The following is an 18,989-nucleotide window of genomic DNA, read 5'->3' as shown; positions in this document are numbered from 1 at the left end:
CCAATGCAATCTGTGTTCCGCTCCGGTTTGTTATTGGAGCACCAAAACAGAGGAAAGTACACTGCGAACCGTGTAATTAACTCCGGGTAAAAATAAAATAAACTCTCTTTCGTCCCCATGCCCCTCGTGCTTACGTACACCAGAGTCGGTCAACGGATTGAGCTAAGAACCAACCAGACCGCTTTCCGTTTCACTGCAATTGAGTTTTAACAGTGCTGAAAATAATTTTTTCGTCGAAATGAAAGAAAATTACCTACACAAAATTACACACGCACATACGCACCCTCATCGTCGCACCTCTAACGTAAAGGCGTATCTCAATTTCCACGTGATTTTTGAAATCGATAGACAAAGCTATGGACAAATAGGATAAAAGGTATTTAGAGGGATCCCATTGGTGGGAGCGGGCGGTTGAAATAGACAAAGGAGGTACGTAACAGACTAAACGACGGCAACTGACAAGAGACCCTTCAGTTAGTCCATCACTTCCCCCCTTATTCTGTAAGAACCACCAGTTTCAACCAATGGTATCGCTCCATACTCCCTATTTCTTCTTTGTCTATAGCTTTGTCTATGAACTTCAATAATCAGCCGGCTTGGTTACATTCAAATCCATGCTTTCCAGGGCTCATGCGGAAATCGTGCGGATGAAGGGATTTTGTGCCCTTTAGATTTAGCTCAAACTTTTAACACCATCCGGATTTTACTTCAGTATTTTTAACATAGTACATACTGATATTTGAACTTCTTTTAATTTGGGAGGGAAAAAAGACGAGGTAAAATTTATTTATTTTTGATTCCTTGTTATAACATATCTGCAAAGTTCGCCTCTACCCTTAATTCGCGTGTTGTTTTGCATTTAATCTATTATGACGATTTGCATCGGACGCAAGGGCGGAGCTCAATGCTGTCGAGCCAAGGCAAAACGCCCCATGAGTTTACACACGTTGTCACATTTCTTTTGATAAAATACGAATTTCCAGGGAAACTCTTGAGTGTTTTACCCGTAATTTTTCAGATAATTTCACTCGCAATAAAATCTAAACTATTTGAAAATTTCACAAGAAAATATGTATAACCCTCCTAAAAAATAAACATTTTATCAGAGGAAATGCGAGAACTCCTGAATGGCTACACGGCGTTTATACTCAGCATGGCAGAACGTCACTAAAGGACCCCGGTTGTCGGATTATTTCCAGATAATTGTTACACAAACTCAGCCCAACCGTGATATTTTTCCCAACGATTAGACAAGCTGGCGCGGAAACAAATAAATATTACTTATGCATTCAATAAAAAAAAATCCCTGAGCCCTCCCCCAGAGGTTTGTTATTTTTATTCGTTTATGCAAACCCAAACAACCCTCTCCCGATCCTTCCAGCCACATCGACCCCGTTCCGGCAGTGGCGTGGCGTGAACTGCGATATATCGATTGTTATACCATTTAAACCTACAGAAAAGGATCGATAAACAGGGTGTTCGCAGCGAGCACCTTAATAATCGATTCTTTACCATAGGTTTAAATGGCATAACAATCGATATATCGCAATTCACGCCACGCCACTGCGTTCCGGCCGATCCTTCCTCTCCCGTAAATATATACTGGCCATATTTAATCTTGATGCGGTTATCCACCGTTTTGGTCCGTAAATATTATGAGGAAAATTCGTCTTCCTTCTTCATCTCAGGTCAAACAGAGTGGTGAAAAGAGAAATCCCACGCACGCTCTGCAATTGATCGTATAGATCGTATTCGATAGTGGCTCGATGTATCGTTTATATTAAAACAATAAAACATAACTCCAACAAAAATTTTAGGATTTAATTTGGGAAAACTGAAAAAGAGAAAATTCCTAACAATTCACTTTTCATTGCCATTTGATACTCTAAAGAATAAAAATTCGATCACAAAAGACCCGTTTCCTTAGATTTCTATATTGACTTTCGAGGCTATGTTTACATATTGAACCAATCGATATCGATATAATCTGACTTTTTTGATGTATCGAATACGATCTATTCGATAGTGGTTCGATGTATCGTTTGGTTCCAAAAAATAGAAGGTAACCTCAAACAAAATTTCTATGATTTAAGTAAGAAAACCTGAGCATGAGACAATTTCTAACAATTTCACTTTCCATTGCCATTAAATATTCATAAGAGTCAAAAATCTATCACAAGAAACCCGTTTGTTCAGGTTACTGGATTGAATTTTGAGGCTATGTTTACATGTTAAACTAATCGATATCGATAAAATCTCACCTGTTTGATGTATCGAATACGATCCATTCACTCTTTCCACGCTCCGGTGTCCTTTTTTTTCACTGTTTAAAATATAACAGTTCATTTCACAAGTACTTTTTGTTCATGAATGCCGCACTAAGTGGGAGTTAAAATTACGTGTAGTTCAAATTATTTGGAGTTAATAAGTGAAAATTTGTGGATTCACATCTCGCGATCAAGAGGTCCACTACTCATGCGTTCATAGAAGTAGTTCCTCCGAGTGTAATGTATGTTACTCCTGTTCTTTGTCAATCATATCCGGCTCGTAATAGTAATGCATTTCTCTTTCTTTTAACTAACATTTTTTACGCCGAGGAAACGGCCCATTTCTGACAGTGTATGTTGTTAAATTATTTGTGTTCCTCGCTAAAAACTTAGGGATCATTTGCGTTGAAATTAGGAACAATTAAATTCAAGTTTTTCATTTCATTAAGTCACAGCTCATTTCATGGTATATTAATTTTTTAATCCATGCACTCAAATGAAGATGAGAAATTTTAACTGATACTACAGAAATTTAATCTAATTATGTTGATCTAGTCTTGTCGCATCAGATGGATCAGACCCCGTAAAAAGTAATCGTAGGTCTACGGTTTAATCAAAGTTTAACCACAGTCTTCGGCTGTGCGACTCACGTAGCCTTTGAAGTACCGTAACAAACGAGGCAAACGGAAACGAACAAGAATGAAGAGAGGAGAAGAGATAGAAGAATATATTTAATAATATTTAAGTGCTGTGCCAATAAAACAGCACTTAAATATATTAAATTAATAAATATTAGAAAGATATTTTAATAACCACTAGTAGGAGAAGAAGAGATAGAAGAATATATAATTACCATTAATAAGAGAAAATAATATGGGGATAGAGCCAGGTCAGCCAGGCAGGAAAAGGAGAAAGGACGCGCGCTGATGACGGCGCAGAGATACAACTATTCGTGCTTGATGGATGTCTGCGTTGCATCTGCAAAATTGAAGGCGCGATGGCGCTCAGCGCGGCGTGAACTCTCAATGCTCCGTTCCATGCTGTCAATGAGGTGTCACTCAGATTAGTGAGGGAGGTTAAACAAGGCCCGAGTACGTCTTCTCTATCCTCGGCTGTGTTGGAACTTGACTTTTTTCTCTTTTTTCAATTTGATGTCTGACTCTTTTTTAAGACGTATTTGAAGACCTACATTCTCTTTCCGGCGTTTGATTTCGGCGCGTTTACCGTATACACTTTCAGATTATAGCAACTAATACCTGTTATCTCAATTATTTTTCCAGCACTTTGAAGTATGTATTCTTGGTTTGTTATGTTAAATGTAAGCCCCAACTTTACTAACTCTTTCACATAAACGCTAAAAAGAAAGAATGAAAGAAACAAAGGTTCCAGTCTCATTTGTTCCATGCACAATGCAGGAGTCAATTAACTGGACTTTCCTTCATTATGGGAACAGAATATTAATTTTAACAGTGTAGGCTCGTTATCTAGTGAACCCGGATGTGCCAAAAAGAAATGCGAGCTGGTTACTGAAAACGATAGACAAAGAAGACATTGGGAGTATGGAGCGATCTTATCGGTTGAAATTGGTATTTCCTGACCACCAAAAGAGAAAATATGATGGACTAACCATAGGATCTCCCGAGGATTGTCGTAAGTTTGTCTATTGCAACCAATCGCTTCCACCAATAGGATTGCTTAATTTCCCTTGTGTATTCTTTGTCTATAGCTTTGTCTATCTGTTTCAATTGTCAGTCCACGGGGGGCAAATAAATTAGATCAAAAGGAACTATGCAGCACGCAAAGCTTAAACTGATAAAAAAAACACTTTGGATCTAGAGTCCAGACTCTTGAAAACATTGACAAGAAAAAGGACTCTTGATTCAATCAGATTTAAGCTTAAATCAAAAGGAAATCCGCTCAAATTAAGAGGCTTGGTTCTTGATTTAAGCTTAAATCCGATTGAATCAAGAGTATTTTTTCTTGTCGATGCTTTTAAGAGTCTGGACTCTAGATCCAATGTGTTTTTTTCCAGTGTAGAGACATATTTTCTTTGAATTAAATTAATTTGCACATAGCTCCATTCAGTATGAATACTCTCTAGCAACCGCACTGGAAGTTGAGTCCGTTGTATGAGATGGAGCGATATGGATCTGAAAACCTCCGGACGTGGGCGTGAGTTGGGGTCGAGCCTGGATCCTCGACGGAGTTAAATCTCACTCGTCGGCTCCAATAAATCGGAAACAATCTCACAATTTCTCGCATCCTCCGTCTTTCAACTCTCGTCCGAATCGCGGACGGGGGGCACGCTCGCAGGGCGGGGGGAGGGGGAGCTTGATGGGTCAGATCATTTATTACACGATGACAACGAGGGAAATGGTTTGTTCAGTTGTGTGCAGCCGGCTTGTCAGATTTATACGAAGCATGTCCGAACCGCGCCGAGCAAATATTTAATCACCGGGTAATTTGTCGGGGCTGCAAGGTCGTCGGAAACTAATCACGGAGCCGTGCAAAACCGAAACCACAATCTGATCGCCGTCCGTATCATAGGTTAAGGAATATCCACGAGGATTCATCCTGAAGAAATTAAACCGATCGCTCCTCTTTTTTAAATCTCCTGAATTTTCAATATTCTCAATGGAAAAAAAACACATTGGATTTAGAGTCTAGACTCTTAAAAACATTGTGAAGAAAAAGTACTCTTGATTCCATGAGAATCTAGCTTAAATCAAGAACCAAGCCTCCTAATTCAAGAGGATTTCGTTTTGATTCAAACAAAAATCCGATTGAATCAAGAGTATTTTTTCTTGTCAATGTTTTCAAGAGTCTGGACTCTAGATCCAATGTGTTTTTTTTTTTTTTTTTTTTTTTTTTTTTTTTTTTTTTTTTTTTTTTTTTTTTTCCAGTGCTCTCTATGGACTCTCTGCAAAGGGTCGAATTTAAGCATTTTGATAGAGGTGCTCTCTCGTTAAAATTTCATGTAGAACACGATGTGTGCAACGGAAATTATTGCAAGCAATTCTTCACTTAAATATCAATGTTTTTAATGCATAAATTTAAACCTCCCACTCAAAAACCAAAATAAAAACAAAGTAACTCCCGTTTTTTAACATGAGCCGAATTGTACACCGGTAACCTTGGTTTACTCTTTGAACAACGCAGGGAGGGGAGGAACACTACTCGGTTAAGAACCTTGAAAAACCTTTGCATTGCGCGATTTGATTCACCGTGAGTTCTGGTTTCATGCGTACTTGTGATCGGGAAATTCAAAAATTTCGTCTCTAGTGCTAAAAAAAAACGTTAGTATCTTGAACAAGAGTTAATTACAGTAATTTTCGTCGAGTGAACTTTGCGAAAAATTGTAAAGATGAAACATGTGCCAAAATGCTTAAAGTGGTACCTAATCAAGTGGTCCACTTTTAATAATCCCGACTCCAAAAATTTAAAAGTTAAGTTTTTAAATTACTCATAAGATTTTTAATTTAAAATTTATATACATTTAAAGTAAGATTTTTCACTGTGTACCCTAATTTATAGTTATTTTGAAGTTAAAATTGTCAAAATGGGTTGAGGTGTAAGTAATAGTCCTTCTACAACTGATAATGTTGCTTTGTGTGGGGTTGTTTGATTGGCCTAGGCGTAGAATTTTCTTTTGGACAGAACATTTGAATTATTTTAACCACTGCACAGTCAAAACGACTTATCACATTTAGAAGTTGTTGTATGAGACTTTCATTCCATAGCTATTCGTGCAAAATCTGACGAGAAAACTCGCAACATAATGCATGCGATCCGATCTCGCGATCTTGCGAACTGAACATAAACATAAGGGGTCGTCCATAAATTACGTAATAAGGCTTCTTAGTATTGACAGGGGGTCCAGGGCTGCTTTTATCAAAATGCCTCGACAAGAGGAGCGTCAGAGATTGGAAATAGTGAATTCCGTAATTTTTTGACGACCCTTAACCTCGTGTTTTTGAATGTATACAGTAATTCTCGCAATCAAAATTTCTCGAGGTTAGTAGGCCATCCATCTTTTCATCGTCAGTTCATAGCGACACCATAACAGATTTCGGAATTGAGGTTACGCTTTTGCGTCTGTATTAGAGTCCCTTTATACTGAGAGTCAAGAAAATGTGAATCCATTTCTGATAATAAAATTTTCAACTCCGAGTAAATTTAACTCTCAGTATAAAGGGACTCAGTCTATATTAGAATCATCGATGTATCGAGTATCTCAAGGACGACATTTCAAGTAGCATGTTTTAACAGAAAAACCGCGATGTTTTGAATTTAAGTTTTATTACAATTTTTGGTGGTAAAATCGTTAGAATCATCAATATCTGAGCGATTGTCCTCGATCTTGTCGCAATTTTATCTCTTTAGGATCGCGCCCGATACATTCAAAGTTATATATATCAATTTATCACGATTTTTGATTCGGCAATATTGCAATAAATTGACGTCGATAAAATCGCGGTAAATTTTCTGATCAAATCGCAACTCATCGCGATCACTGCTACTTATGGTAGCGCCACTAAATCTGTCTATGTACACTGCACTAATTTTCCAGTCAATGTGGCAATGGAAACATGTACAGGTACCCCAGGAGCAGAGGGTGGTGGTGGTGGTTGGGAGCAACTCAAACATTGCTACATCGCCATCTTGACAATGCTCGCACTTCCCGATGCACCCCTCCCTCTGCTCACCTTTTCCGAAGCGAAACCATCGATTTCCCGCACTTTTCTCATCCGATCCGAGCCAACTGACAAACAAGGGATCCGAGGTTTTCGCCGCGCTGTTGCGCCGGATTATCGCAACTCTAATCTATCAAAAACCTATTTATATAATTTCTTCGCCTGTCCAGTGTCCGGCCCGTTCCTTACCGTTCATTCACGTTTCAATTTATTTCGCCAACCCTCCGCCCCCCCGCCCCCTCCCCCGGCAACCCTTATCAACCGTTAGTCGGTCCGCTTCCCGATCTATATTTATTATTTGTCCGTTTACTGTCCGACGAGAACACGCGTATTTTGTCTCGTTTCCGTTCTCGATTGTCTCTTTATCTTATTGATGAGGATTTGAGATGGCTTTTATTTTCAATCATTCGGCGTATTGAGGTTGGAAAGCTCGCTTGACGATTCCGATTGTCCCCTAAAGTGACGACATGATGGATACATTCCAAAGATTAGCGGATGTCCCTTTAGCTGTCCATAGAATTTCTCTCTGTAACGTGGGCCGTAATGATTGTTGCCAATCGGGGAGTGCCTAAGATAAAAATTACACGAGATATAACATATTTTAGGTCGAACCCTGAGATTTTATCCGTATTGAGAGATATTTCAACGATAAAATGACAAAAAGGTCTTTCTAATGCTTTTCTCATCCTCGGGTTTTACGTGAAAAAGAGGGTCACTTCTGATGCGATGGGCTGATGCTTTTTTCGGAAGATTCTCAGGCTCAGGTGAATCGAATGTCGATAAACCGGAGCATCGATACATTGACAATTTGTGATCCATAAGCAGAGACAAGAGGCCCTTCACTGGCCTCTTGGCGACAGGAGGAAACTTTTACTTTCGAGGATTCAACACTTCCTTATGAACAAAGGGAGCACCAGTGATCACCCGTTTTTCGGCTGTTGACTTACCTACTGGGTGAATGATGAGCCTCGGGTGACGTCATGAGCCAAACAAGTTTTCCGAACTTCGGTTTCTTTGCGAAACGAAATGCTCACACGTTATTAACCATCCACCTAGTAGGTCAACAGTTGAATGTTGGAATCCCGAAAGTAAAAGCTTCCACCATTGCCAAGATACCAGTGGAGGGTCTCCAACGGATTATTAAAGGAACTTTATGTCGTTTTGACGTTTAAAGGATCGATGCATGGATGGAAAAAAAGACGTAGAAAGGAAAACACCGAAGGCTCTCCTAATCGCCCCAATTTACCATAGCCCAGACTTGCTGCAATTCAATAATCTGCCCGCTTGAAGGAACTCTTGGTGGGTCCACGGGCGCAAAGACATAATTGTTTTTTGAGTTGAGCCCTGTCGCTCGTATGATTTTATTGTTTCCAGGGCTCATGTGGAAATTAACACACGCCCTTACTTCAGACGAGCGTCGAATTGATGACGTGGCAACCGCGGAGATGGACAAGTTTTCTCCGTGGAGACGCAGCGAGATGAGCCGATGCAGGTGAGGGAGCGGAGAGAGGTGGAGGGCTGGAGGAGTCATTAGCTTGGTTAATTCGTTTCCTACTTTCGAGTTCCTAGTTTAGCCGCACCCACGCCGCTCGCAAAAACCTGCATTTAAAGTTTTTATGTCGAACTGGATCCGAAGGCGAGAAGGGTAGCACTGAGATTAAGCAGTGTTTCATGTCCCACTCCATCTGTTGCCGGATTTACTCATACTCGTATGCTCCGTGAACCTGTTGGAGAAGCTACTCTCTTTACGAATTCAAAATGCCTACCGCACGTAATCAGTAAGTAGGTCACGTTAAAAAAGCATGGATTTGGAAAGGTGTTGGTACGGAAGCACGAAAAACTAGGACTTGTTTGTAAAGTGTTTTTCTGGTACAGTAATACGAGTGATAGAAGTTGTTCAATAAGTTTATTTGGACAGGTATCCTTGCTACACTGACCATTTACCCCTCGAATCGAAGATCTATCGGGAGTGAAGTACAGAGATTATACAAGTTTACAAGTACGTAGGTAAAAACAAAAAGACAAATTTTGTGATGAACTTCAGAATGCACCTGTCAAGGCATGGTTTTTTGTTTTTACAAAACTCGGAAGAGGAAATGCTTCTGGTGACCAACATTACTGACAGGCCACTGGCCAAAGTTAGTAATACACCATCAGATTTATTGAGGACTCTATTCTCAAGTGTATTTTTACTAAAGTGCCAGCATGCCCTCTTTATTAACGTAAATGTGTCGATACCACCATTGCGACTCTTGTGCGCTAGCTTTTGCCTACCCTCTCAAATGAAGGCGAAGTATTCGAACGGTCGTTTAATTGGATGGATTCAGCTGAAGTCCTCTTAACTTTAATTCGCGTTGCGTTCCTCCCATGTTTGATTTTACGAATAAAAAACTGAAAAAAATAAAAAAAAAACATCTCTGGAAACTGTCAGTGAATATCTTCTAGGTTAAATGGAATTTACTTTATAAAATTGCAAGTAGGAATGTTGCTTCTTTACCTGTTAAAAGCATCATAAACGAGAAGAAATTACGCAACCTGGGATGTAGATTGGCTGATTTTTGTCAAATACTTCCAATTAAAGAATTCTAAGTTTACGAGTTTCATCCTCTCTTTCAACTTGAATAGATTCAGTGGCAGAGATTCATATTTTTTTTTAATCGTTGCCAAATGTTCCACGATAGAATGTTTTCCTTTCGTGCGAAAACCTAACATTTTTACACCTTGAATCTTTTCGTAATTTTACATAGTTACTCGCCTCAAATCCTACGAATCATCAGTGATTCCCAAGCGTAAGCAATATATTTCGGTTTCATTTAAAAAAATTGATTCTAGGTGTGACAGAGCTTTCCTCGATCTAATATGATTGTTTTATATGCGTTTAAAAGGGCGAGGGCCGAAATTGTCAGTTCACGAGAATTCTAACTTTATTGTGGATATGTTCTATTTTATTTGCAAAATCTTGGATGGAGCTCTAAAATAAGCGCAAATGGCGTATAAAATGTAAACATACCAATTGCTTATTTATGGGAAAGTTGTCTTCAAAGCATTTTTTAAGCTACCTCCATTGGAACTTCAAAATTGTATCATATCATAAACTCAAGTAATTATGTCAAATGTTGTAGCAAAAAATGTATCGTGGCTTCAAAATGTTGTCAGTTAGTGCAATACGTCGTAATCCCTTTTCCTTTGTGTGTTAATAAAGTTATTCACGTTTTGATCCGTGCTGTGATGTTCCGTAAGCCTCCATTTATCGAAATCTAAACCGTATCAGGTCCCCCTAGGTGCAAAAATCATAGAAAATTTAGGGGAGAAACCTTAGTTTGTTTATGTTCCTAAAATCTTAGGAAGTTACGTAACGCTCAGTTCGACTTTCCTCTCAAAATCAGCGTTTTGTCATGAATTTTGGATGAAAACTTGGAACTCACATTGATTTTCAATCCTACATTTTCGAAATATCGGTGACATACGTCCATTCTAGAACTAAACAACCCCCCACCACCCAAAAAAAAAGCGTTATTAGTAATACTAGATGTAACACGCCTGTACCGCAGGCTCAAACCCTCCTCCTCCTACCTAAAGTGTTCCATAGTTTATGGACGGTCCCTGAACGCATAGGGTTTGCGTCTATATTACATCTGAATTTCGAAGATTGTCCCGAAGAGCTGGGTTTCCTTGTCGGAAGGACTCCTACTACCTTCGGTGTGGGGATTAAAGCGGGAACTGAGCGAAATTTTGCAGTGAGGAACTACTTTCTCTGGCTTATTCTAGAAACAACGTACACGTCATTATTTTCCTTGCGCAGATAGGTCTTTTTATGGGTGAGCCAGAAATAGTAGCTCCTCGTGACACAATGCAGTCCGACTTGACAACGGTAGATGTAAGTGACGCGGGCGTAAATTATTTCTTGTCGCGATGCGACGTGGCGCTTTCCAACCGCGTAAATATGCTCGCAGCTAAATCACGAAATCGCGGAAACTTCACTCGCAACTTTCAACTTTTCTCCTCGCGCATCCCGTCATATCCTCTGTCTTCCTTATCTCAATTATCTCGCTGAATCTCGGTTACCCGCTCCCGGAACAAGCAGTTCATGACCGTCTGGAGACCGGAGCCTCCGTCCTCATCCTCGAATTTCCAGAGGAAGAGAGATCGCAAAAAAGGGGGCGAGCTTGTTTATGTTTACCCTCGTATGTTTTGCAGTGTTCCAAACGAAACAGAAACAAAAGAATTTATTGGAAGAGAGCTCGGGTACAAAATTAATACTGGATTGTTCAGACTGGAGTATTCAGGCTTTTCCACGGTAACGGCCAGAGATGGAAAGTGAAATTTCCGAAGACTCGAATAAATTTCACGACCGTCTGGAGGCCGGAGCCTCCATCCTCATCCTCGAATTTCCAGAGGAAGAGAGATCGCAAAAAAGGGGGCGAGCTTGTTTATGTTTACCCTCGTATGTTTTGCAGTGTTCCAAACGAAACAGATACAAAAGAATTTATTGTAAGAGAGCATGGACACAAAATTATTACTTGATCAGACTGGAGTATGTAGGTTTTTTCACGGTAACGGCCAGAGATGAAAAGAAAAGCCCCAACCTAACCTCTAAACCAAATGAATATGAAGGAAATATGACGAAATAATCGAATCTGCCAAAATACATATACATGTGTTTAAATTGAAAATGCCGCCAGATGACGTCATAAGGCGGCACATCTTCTCACTTTCAAATCTATTCTTCTCCAGTTTCCCTTGTCAGAAAAAAATTATGAAAAGTACTGCGAATTCAGTTCTTATTTCTCCCTAAAGGGCTTTGGGAGGATAGGGGACTTTGGCGGCTACCCTAGTAGCAGAGTTATATAAAAAATTTGTTTTTAAAAGTATAAACCGTAAATAACCACAAGCTAAAGAATATTCATTGTTTATGTAATGGATGTAAAGTTTTTTAGTTAAAAGTTTACATTATCAATACGCTTTTTATGTGACCCTTAGTATAAAAGTTATATAACCAAATTCAAACAGTGTATAAAATGAATTTTCATTATTCTTCCTGGCTGGTAGCGCACTCTAGTTATGAAGTGTGCAAGTTTTCATATGCGATACTACCAGGTGGTGGATCATCGTAGAGTTGTGACTTACCTTAAATCCGCGGCGTCCTAGTCGGGATTAGAACCCACACCTCGGGATGGAGTTGCAATCCGAAGTCCAGTACTTTACCACCAGACCAGCCAGGCTTGATATGGATGGGCCCCTAAATTCAATCTCTTAACTATCGCAGGCCTCTGAGTCCGTAATATGTTTGTTTATTGACGGATTCTTATGATATTTTACCAGACTTTATTATTTATTATTTATTTATCTATTGTTTTTTATTTAATGATGTAATTTTTTCATTTTCATTTTTTTTAACTCTCTGTCATTTTTTTAGCTCTCTCTTTTTTTTAACTATCATGTTTTTTAACTATCATTTTTTCTAACTCTCTCTATTTTTTTTTAACTCTCATTTTTTTAACTCTCTCTCTCTCTATTTTTTTTAACTTTATAATTGCGTCTTTTTCCAGTTTTAATTATTTGGGCCTTTTTCTAGTTTGAATTTATGTCGATGTATTTATGTTATTTATTTATTATTATTTTCATTTCCTTTTTTCTTTTAAATTTTTATAATATTAATTTAAACATTTTAAAAAAAATTAAAATTTTTAAAATAATATTTAATAATATGTTTAAAATATTAACAAAAATAATTATGATATACTTTAAAAATATTATAAAATATTATTTTAAAAATTTTAATTTTTTATATTTTTAATATATTTTTAAAATGTTTTAAAAATATTCATTGATTGTATTTCAAAAGTATTTTTGAAAATATTTTAAAAATACATGAAAAACATTTTAAAAATATATTAAATTTCAATATTTTTAAAATATTTTTAAAATATTGCTGTCTAACTGGGCAGGGTTATGAGCCAGACACGCTACCAACTGAGGTAACAGGGCTCCTCGGATTGTGTGCCGAAATATCCCCTTTTAACTCGTCTCGGAGCCACTAATACCTCTAATAATACCTATCCCACGCAGTCTGAGAGTCGAGGGTGTTCATTGAAATGAGATCATCATCATCATTCATGAAAATGAGATAGGTTTACGTTAAAGTCATTCAGGTCATTTATATAACAGTTATATTAAGCAAATTAAGCAAAAGGATACTATGCGTATAAAGAAAATTTATAAAAACCCTTCCTCAATTATATGAATTTTATATAAACGTTATCTTCTGAAAATATGAATAATTATTTTCATGGGCATTTTATATAAAACTTATATACACGATACATAAACTTTAGTTAAAATGGTGCTTATATAACCGGTATTAATTCCTTATACGTTTGTTAGGAAGGGGAAAGTGAATCATGCTACTAGGGTAGGGGTCGCAGAGCGCTATAAAAGCGACTTTATACATACATACTGCGAATTCAGCTCATTATCCACTCTCAAATGAAGCAATAAAGTTTTTGTGTGCAGATTCTCCATTGCCCAGTTGAATTTTGCAATAGCTGACGTGGCTTGGTTCCTTTCTGCTAAACGCAGTCCATTAAGACTTTCATAAAATAAATTCGCACAAAAATCACGATGAGTGCTTAAAAAAGTGTATTCCTTCAGCGCGCTATTTGCGTAGTTCGGAACACGTTTTTTCCCTTGCGTCCGTGGTCTGGTTTTCAAGTTGCCAGCAGCCGAAGAATAAAGAGACGCAAGAAAAGCTAACTTAATTAAACAAAAAATCTCGCCAGCTTTTTCTTGCGTGTGATGTCACTCGTTTTCAAGCTTCATTAGCGTTTCTCTCTATTTCCGCGTTTCGCAAAAGCAAGCTTTACGGATAAAACCGGCAGGGGTGTTGTAGGGAATTCGCGCGGGCCAATTTCGGAAGGGTGAGGGCGTGTTAGTGGCACAGATACAGGGTGAGGTGAGGCGAGTGTGTACATTGATGCTGCGATACAAGTGTCAGGAGAGCGGCCTGCTTGTAACCAGGCTATGATTTAGAGGCTAATTGAGACAATGCTGAATGCGGCGTCGCGTCAGAGCAGTCGAGAACCCTCCAAACGCGACTCTCGCAAAGTTAGATTTCCACCGTTTCATGGCAGCGCTGCTACCTAGAATCATGCTACGGTTCCGTAGAACAATTAGAAGACGCCAAGGGCATAAATCTGAGTGATTTACCCGCAATCCACGAATTCTATTCCGACTTATCAAGCGTCTACGCCTCATGATCAGATTTAATGTCCTCCGCCCCAAATGCTAACACTCCTTTCCTTTGGGAAAACTTCCTCTCTCCCAGCTCCTCTTGGCTGACCCCTTTTTGTGAAGGACATAGTATGGGCTGCATTCAGAGACAATATATTTCGGAGGCCCTGCTATGACAATCTTAAGACGTGTAATTGGGCGTGGCAGAAGTTCGGAGGGCATCGCTACTTTTCGGCTAATGATGATTGATGACCAACTTGTTGAGCTCAAAATACGCCAAATCTGATGTATACTTCGTGAATTTTCGGATGAGCACATTGTCAGGCGAGTTTTCGCAAAGATTGCGGAGCGTTAACTGTTGAAAGCAACCATTACACTATAGGGAAGACATACCAGAGTGAATAAGTCTCTGAAATTTATTGTCCATAGCTGCATTTGGTGAAATCGAACCAAGTTTTGGGGAAATCATTAATCTGTGCGTTAATTCGTGATCTAATGCTCTATACGAGCTTATGTCAAGTTAGTTTGAGTTTTGTAACTTTTCGTGAATTAAAGTTAATTGTGTCGTGCGAAAACCGCTAAAGTCCATTTTTCCAACCTTCAGTTCTTTTAAGTCGATAATACTTTCCAGGGGTTGATATAATCATGAAAGTGGTTCAAGTACTCTGTGTGGGATTAAAATACTCTAAATCGAGTATTGACACCACTCTCATGGCTCCTTGTCACTCTGAAAAGTATTATCAACCCAAAAAAACTCAAGACTGAAAAATCGGACATCAGCGGTTTTCGCACGACACGATTCAATTCATCTATTTAGAACTGTCATGATTTGTTTTCTTTTGGTATTTAAATTCTTCAATTAGTTAGCGAATTGAAACTATCTTACGCATAAACGAACAGTAATTTCCCGTCCAAATTTAATTTTCTTGAGCAGAATGAAGATTTTAACGTACCGTGGCTACATTTCTACATAAGTAAAAATTTCGACAAAAAAAAAAAAAAAAAAAAAAAAAAAAAAGCGGGAAAGTTTTAATACTGTCGTATTAGAAAAGCGCTCAGGTGTTAGTAAATGTATTTAATGAAGAAAGGACGTATAAACTCCGTCGACTTGGCTGGGAAATGGAAATAAAACATCAGCTGATAGCAAACAAAGGTTACCAAGGAAACCGTAAACGCGTATTTTTGTTTCCCGAAAATGAGCTCACCGTTGAGCTCATCAGGCGCGTTTTTTTTTAGGCTTCATTTGAGTTCAACGATAAATTTCGATAAGAATTACTCCACCGCTAAGAAGTTGTCTTATAGACAAACGATCGAAACTACCTGCGCATTACGTTAAAAGCATAAAATACAGCTTTTACAGCTTTATTTATTTTAAAAATTGACCCTCCCCCCCCAAAAGCCTACACATCGATGAGCTGGTGCGCCATTTAAACGCATTAGCACTACTATACTGGTACTCAGAGGCAAGTCGAAATCAAAAAGCGCTGCCTATCGGCTGAGCGCTTAATTGATTTTCAGCATGAACCGTACTTTATTTTTCTGCGTGTCGCAGCAGAACATTTCTATCCTTCCTCTTGTAACGAAGCGTGCATCGCATAATTGTTTGCACCAAAGAGTAGAAAACATGCTCAGTAGTATTTGTGAGGTCAGATTCTGGCTTCAGAGCAAAAAACTCCGCATCATTAGTGCTCGTATGTGTTTCGTCGTAATTACAGCATCTGATAATTACGATCGTTTAGGTGATGTACTGTAAAAGCGCACGGTTGACCGGGACTAGCCGAGCAGAACTCGGAGTGCGCCTCGACCTACACCAGCATTTTTGCCGCCGAGTGAGGTAGCGTTCGACTAGAAAGGAAACATTGCCATTTTGCCAAGCTTGCGATACTACTATTTCCCATCCCCCGTCCCCCAAAAAATAGAGAGAAATGAAAAGACATCATGCGATACCTTAAAACTTTAATTAACTATCTCTGTAAAATTAACAAAATGAAAATGAGGTATCAATTTAAAGTTTCTCAGTTGATATCTCTTTTTCTCCGTTTGTGACCTAGCAGAGAAAATGACCGCGGTCTGTGAAGTCAGCAGTTTAAAAAACGCAGTTTGGAAAAGAAATTATCTGAAACCCAACGATTCTATGCCTTTATCACGCACTTGTCGATTACAATGCAACTTTACGCTCACTAACGTCTCAAAAGTAACACCGAAACTGAATTAAAATTCAAAACTAATCTCTTGTTTTAACACTGGAAAAAAAAACACATTGGATCTAGAGTCCAGACTCTTGAAAACATTGACAAGAAAAAATACTCTTGATTCGATCAGATTTTTGCTTAAATCAAAAGGAAATCCCCTCAAATTTGGAGGTTTTGTTCTTGATTGAAGCTAAAATCCAATTGAATCAAGAGTATTTTTTCTTGTCGATGTTTTTAAGAGTCCAGACTCTAGATCCAATGTGTTTTTTTTCCAGTGAAGACAATGAAGAGGAATATCGAAATCAATTTTTTCAATCCAGCTCGACCAAGATCGTTCCACTTAATTTGTGGCTCACGTGGACTAAGGTCATTTTTCCTGTGGATGGACCATTAATGCGAAGTCTTCGATTTAATATTTTATTTTATTTTTTCAGAATGGATTTAAAGTTTTCGATCGTCGGCGAGTCGTTTTAAAATGTGTACTTATTTTGTTTCAGACGGTAGCCTCGGGCCGTCATTATACTTGGCTGGGACGGAGGGCAATCCAAACTTCACACAGCCCATTGGCAATGTCACCGTACATTTAGGCAAAGAAGCCGTCCTCAAGTGCCAGGTGAAAGACTTGGGCAACTATAAGGTACGTGCAGATCATTTATTTTTATATCCCGAATGTTGAATAGCTTTTGTTCGCTAGCGTTATTAAATATGGATGCTATATAAAGGGAGTTTTTGGACTACCGCTCTATTTTTGTGCTGTAGTATCTTGATTTATTTTGCAAGGAAAGCTCCATACATTTAAAGGATGCCCGTCACTTCTAATATATTGGAGCGCTTTTAATTTCGCATGATACTGCGCAACACCTCTATTGTGAAATAGTTGCTTGTGGTGTCGTGGCACACTGCGGCGCGGCGGGAGTGCCGCCGAGCCGCGCCGGCGCAAAACGCGCATCGGCGCCTACAAACCTAAGGGGATACTTCAATCATTGCGCAATGCGTGAAGTATCCGCTTAGGTTTGTAGGCGCCAGTGCGCGTTTTGAGCCGGCAGCACGCAGCTCCGCTCTGTTGTTAGGCTCAGCGTTATTCAACTCATGATTTTGAAATGTTTGCATGCTCTGCAGATTTTACTCTCATTTAAATTGATGAGAAAAAATATGTATTAAAGGAAAGTCAACGCAATTATTTTAATGAATCCAACCGGAAAATCTCGTTTCGAATAAGAATATAGGAATTTCCATTTTCTGCTAAGCACTCTGTTTTCTACGCCTGCCCTATAACAATCGCTAAGGAGATTATTTGTCTCAAAAGTTGAAAAATACACTACCGGTATTACAAATTAAATTTTTTCACCCATGTCTTTAGTAATGACTGCAATTCAGTGTTGATCCTTTGATGCTTAGTTACACAATATTGGCCATGTATCGAAGATATGACGTGAACTTTGAAACAGGATAACGCTGATTCGTAATCTTCGACATGAACCATCGATATTCCTTCTCTAAAATACGCAGAGGAATTCAGGCAATCAGAATAAAAATGGATTCCTTCACGCATGAGCGAGGTTCGTCTCGGATCTGCATTTTAATAAAACGCTTTGGTCCTTGCGAGGTAGAGGCTGAGTATGTGACGCCGCACATTGGATCGAGTCAATAGGGGAGGTCGGACAAAATTTGGAAACTTTAAACGCTTATAACTATGCGATTAAACAAAACTTTGAGGTTTTAAAAGTGGTTCCATTGGTTTCCTCGTAAAATTTTCTTTCAGAATCATCTCTCAAAATTTTAAATGTGACGATTTAACTATCGAAATTTGCAGTTTCAGTCAAAAATTTTATGTCCGACCTCTCCTATTGACTCGATCCGCTGTGCGCCGGAGTAGATTTTCCAAGTGTCTTTGCAGGTCGATCGATCGAGGCCCGGCAAAAAGCAGCGAAAACGCGTGTTTTATTGACTCACGTCCTCCAAGAACAAGAATGCAGGGTAGACGAGCACTTAAACTGACTTAAACGAACGGGGACCCCAACCTTGAGAGTTGCGAAATATTTCCTACGCCATCTTTCAAGCTCCACAGTGGGTTCGAGATTGTGAGTTTTTGAATAGGCCACAAATCAGAATTTTACTCTATTTTATAAAATCATACACTGAAAAAAAAATCTCGGTGTATTTACTAAGAAAAGGATAAAATTACCAAGAATTCAGGGTTCTATTTGATCCCAGTTTTTTCTTGGTAAAATTACCATTTATGGAATTGGTAATTTTACCGAGAAATCTCGGTAAAATTATTGATTTTTCTCGGTAATTTTACTGGACCTTGGTAAATACGCCAATATTTTTTATCGACTGTGGTAGAATTACCGAGATAAAGTAGCAAAGTTACCGGGAATTGATTACCAATAAAAGTGGTATTCTTACCTGAAAAAAACAATAAAAATACCAGTTTCTAGGTAAGCTTACCAGTCTATCTTGGTAAAGTTACTAATAATTGGTAAAAAATATGAGATGGTAAAGGTACCAACGGACCTTGGTAAAAACGCCGAGAATTTTTTTTTCAGTGTAAGAGTAACAAATGCCTCATGAGGCGTAAGGCGCTTCGGAGGGCTGGGTCGCGA

General features: G+C 38.7%; 1 protein-coding gene across 5 annotated transcripts in view; it reads left to right on the top strand.

The window, feature by feature from the left end:
- Positions 1-18,989, top strand: part of LOC109041282 (lachesin) — a 300,747-nt gene that overhangs the window by 135,066 nt on the left and 146,692 nt on the right. For 4 of the 5 annotated variants that reach the window (XM_072298655.1, XM_072298643.1, XM_019057573.2 and 1 more), the window contains one exon: positions 16,881-17,020. In XM_072298655.1, the coding sequence (XP_072154756.1) occupies positions 16,881-17,020 (140 nt within the window). Of the gene's footprint in view, positions 1-8,465; positions 8,740-16,880; positions 17,021-18,989 lie in introns of those variants that run through there. The other variant, XM_072298672.1, reaches the window with a different exon arrangement.

The sequence above is a fragment of the Bemisia tabaci genome, chromosome 1 (genome assembly GCF_918797505.1).
Source record: "Bemisia tabaci chromosome 1, PGI_BMITA_v3".
NCBI classification, from domain to species: Eukaryota; Metazoa; Arthropoda; class Insecta; order Hemiptera; family Aleyrodidae; genus Bemisia; species Bemisia tabaci.
This window is presented reverse-complemented; position numbering and strand designations above follow the sequence as displayed.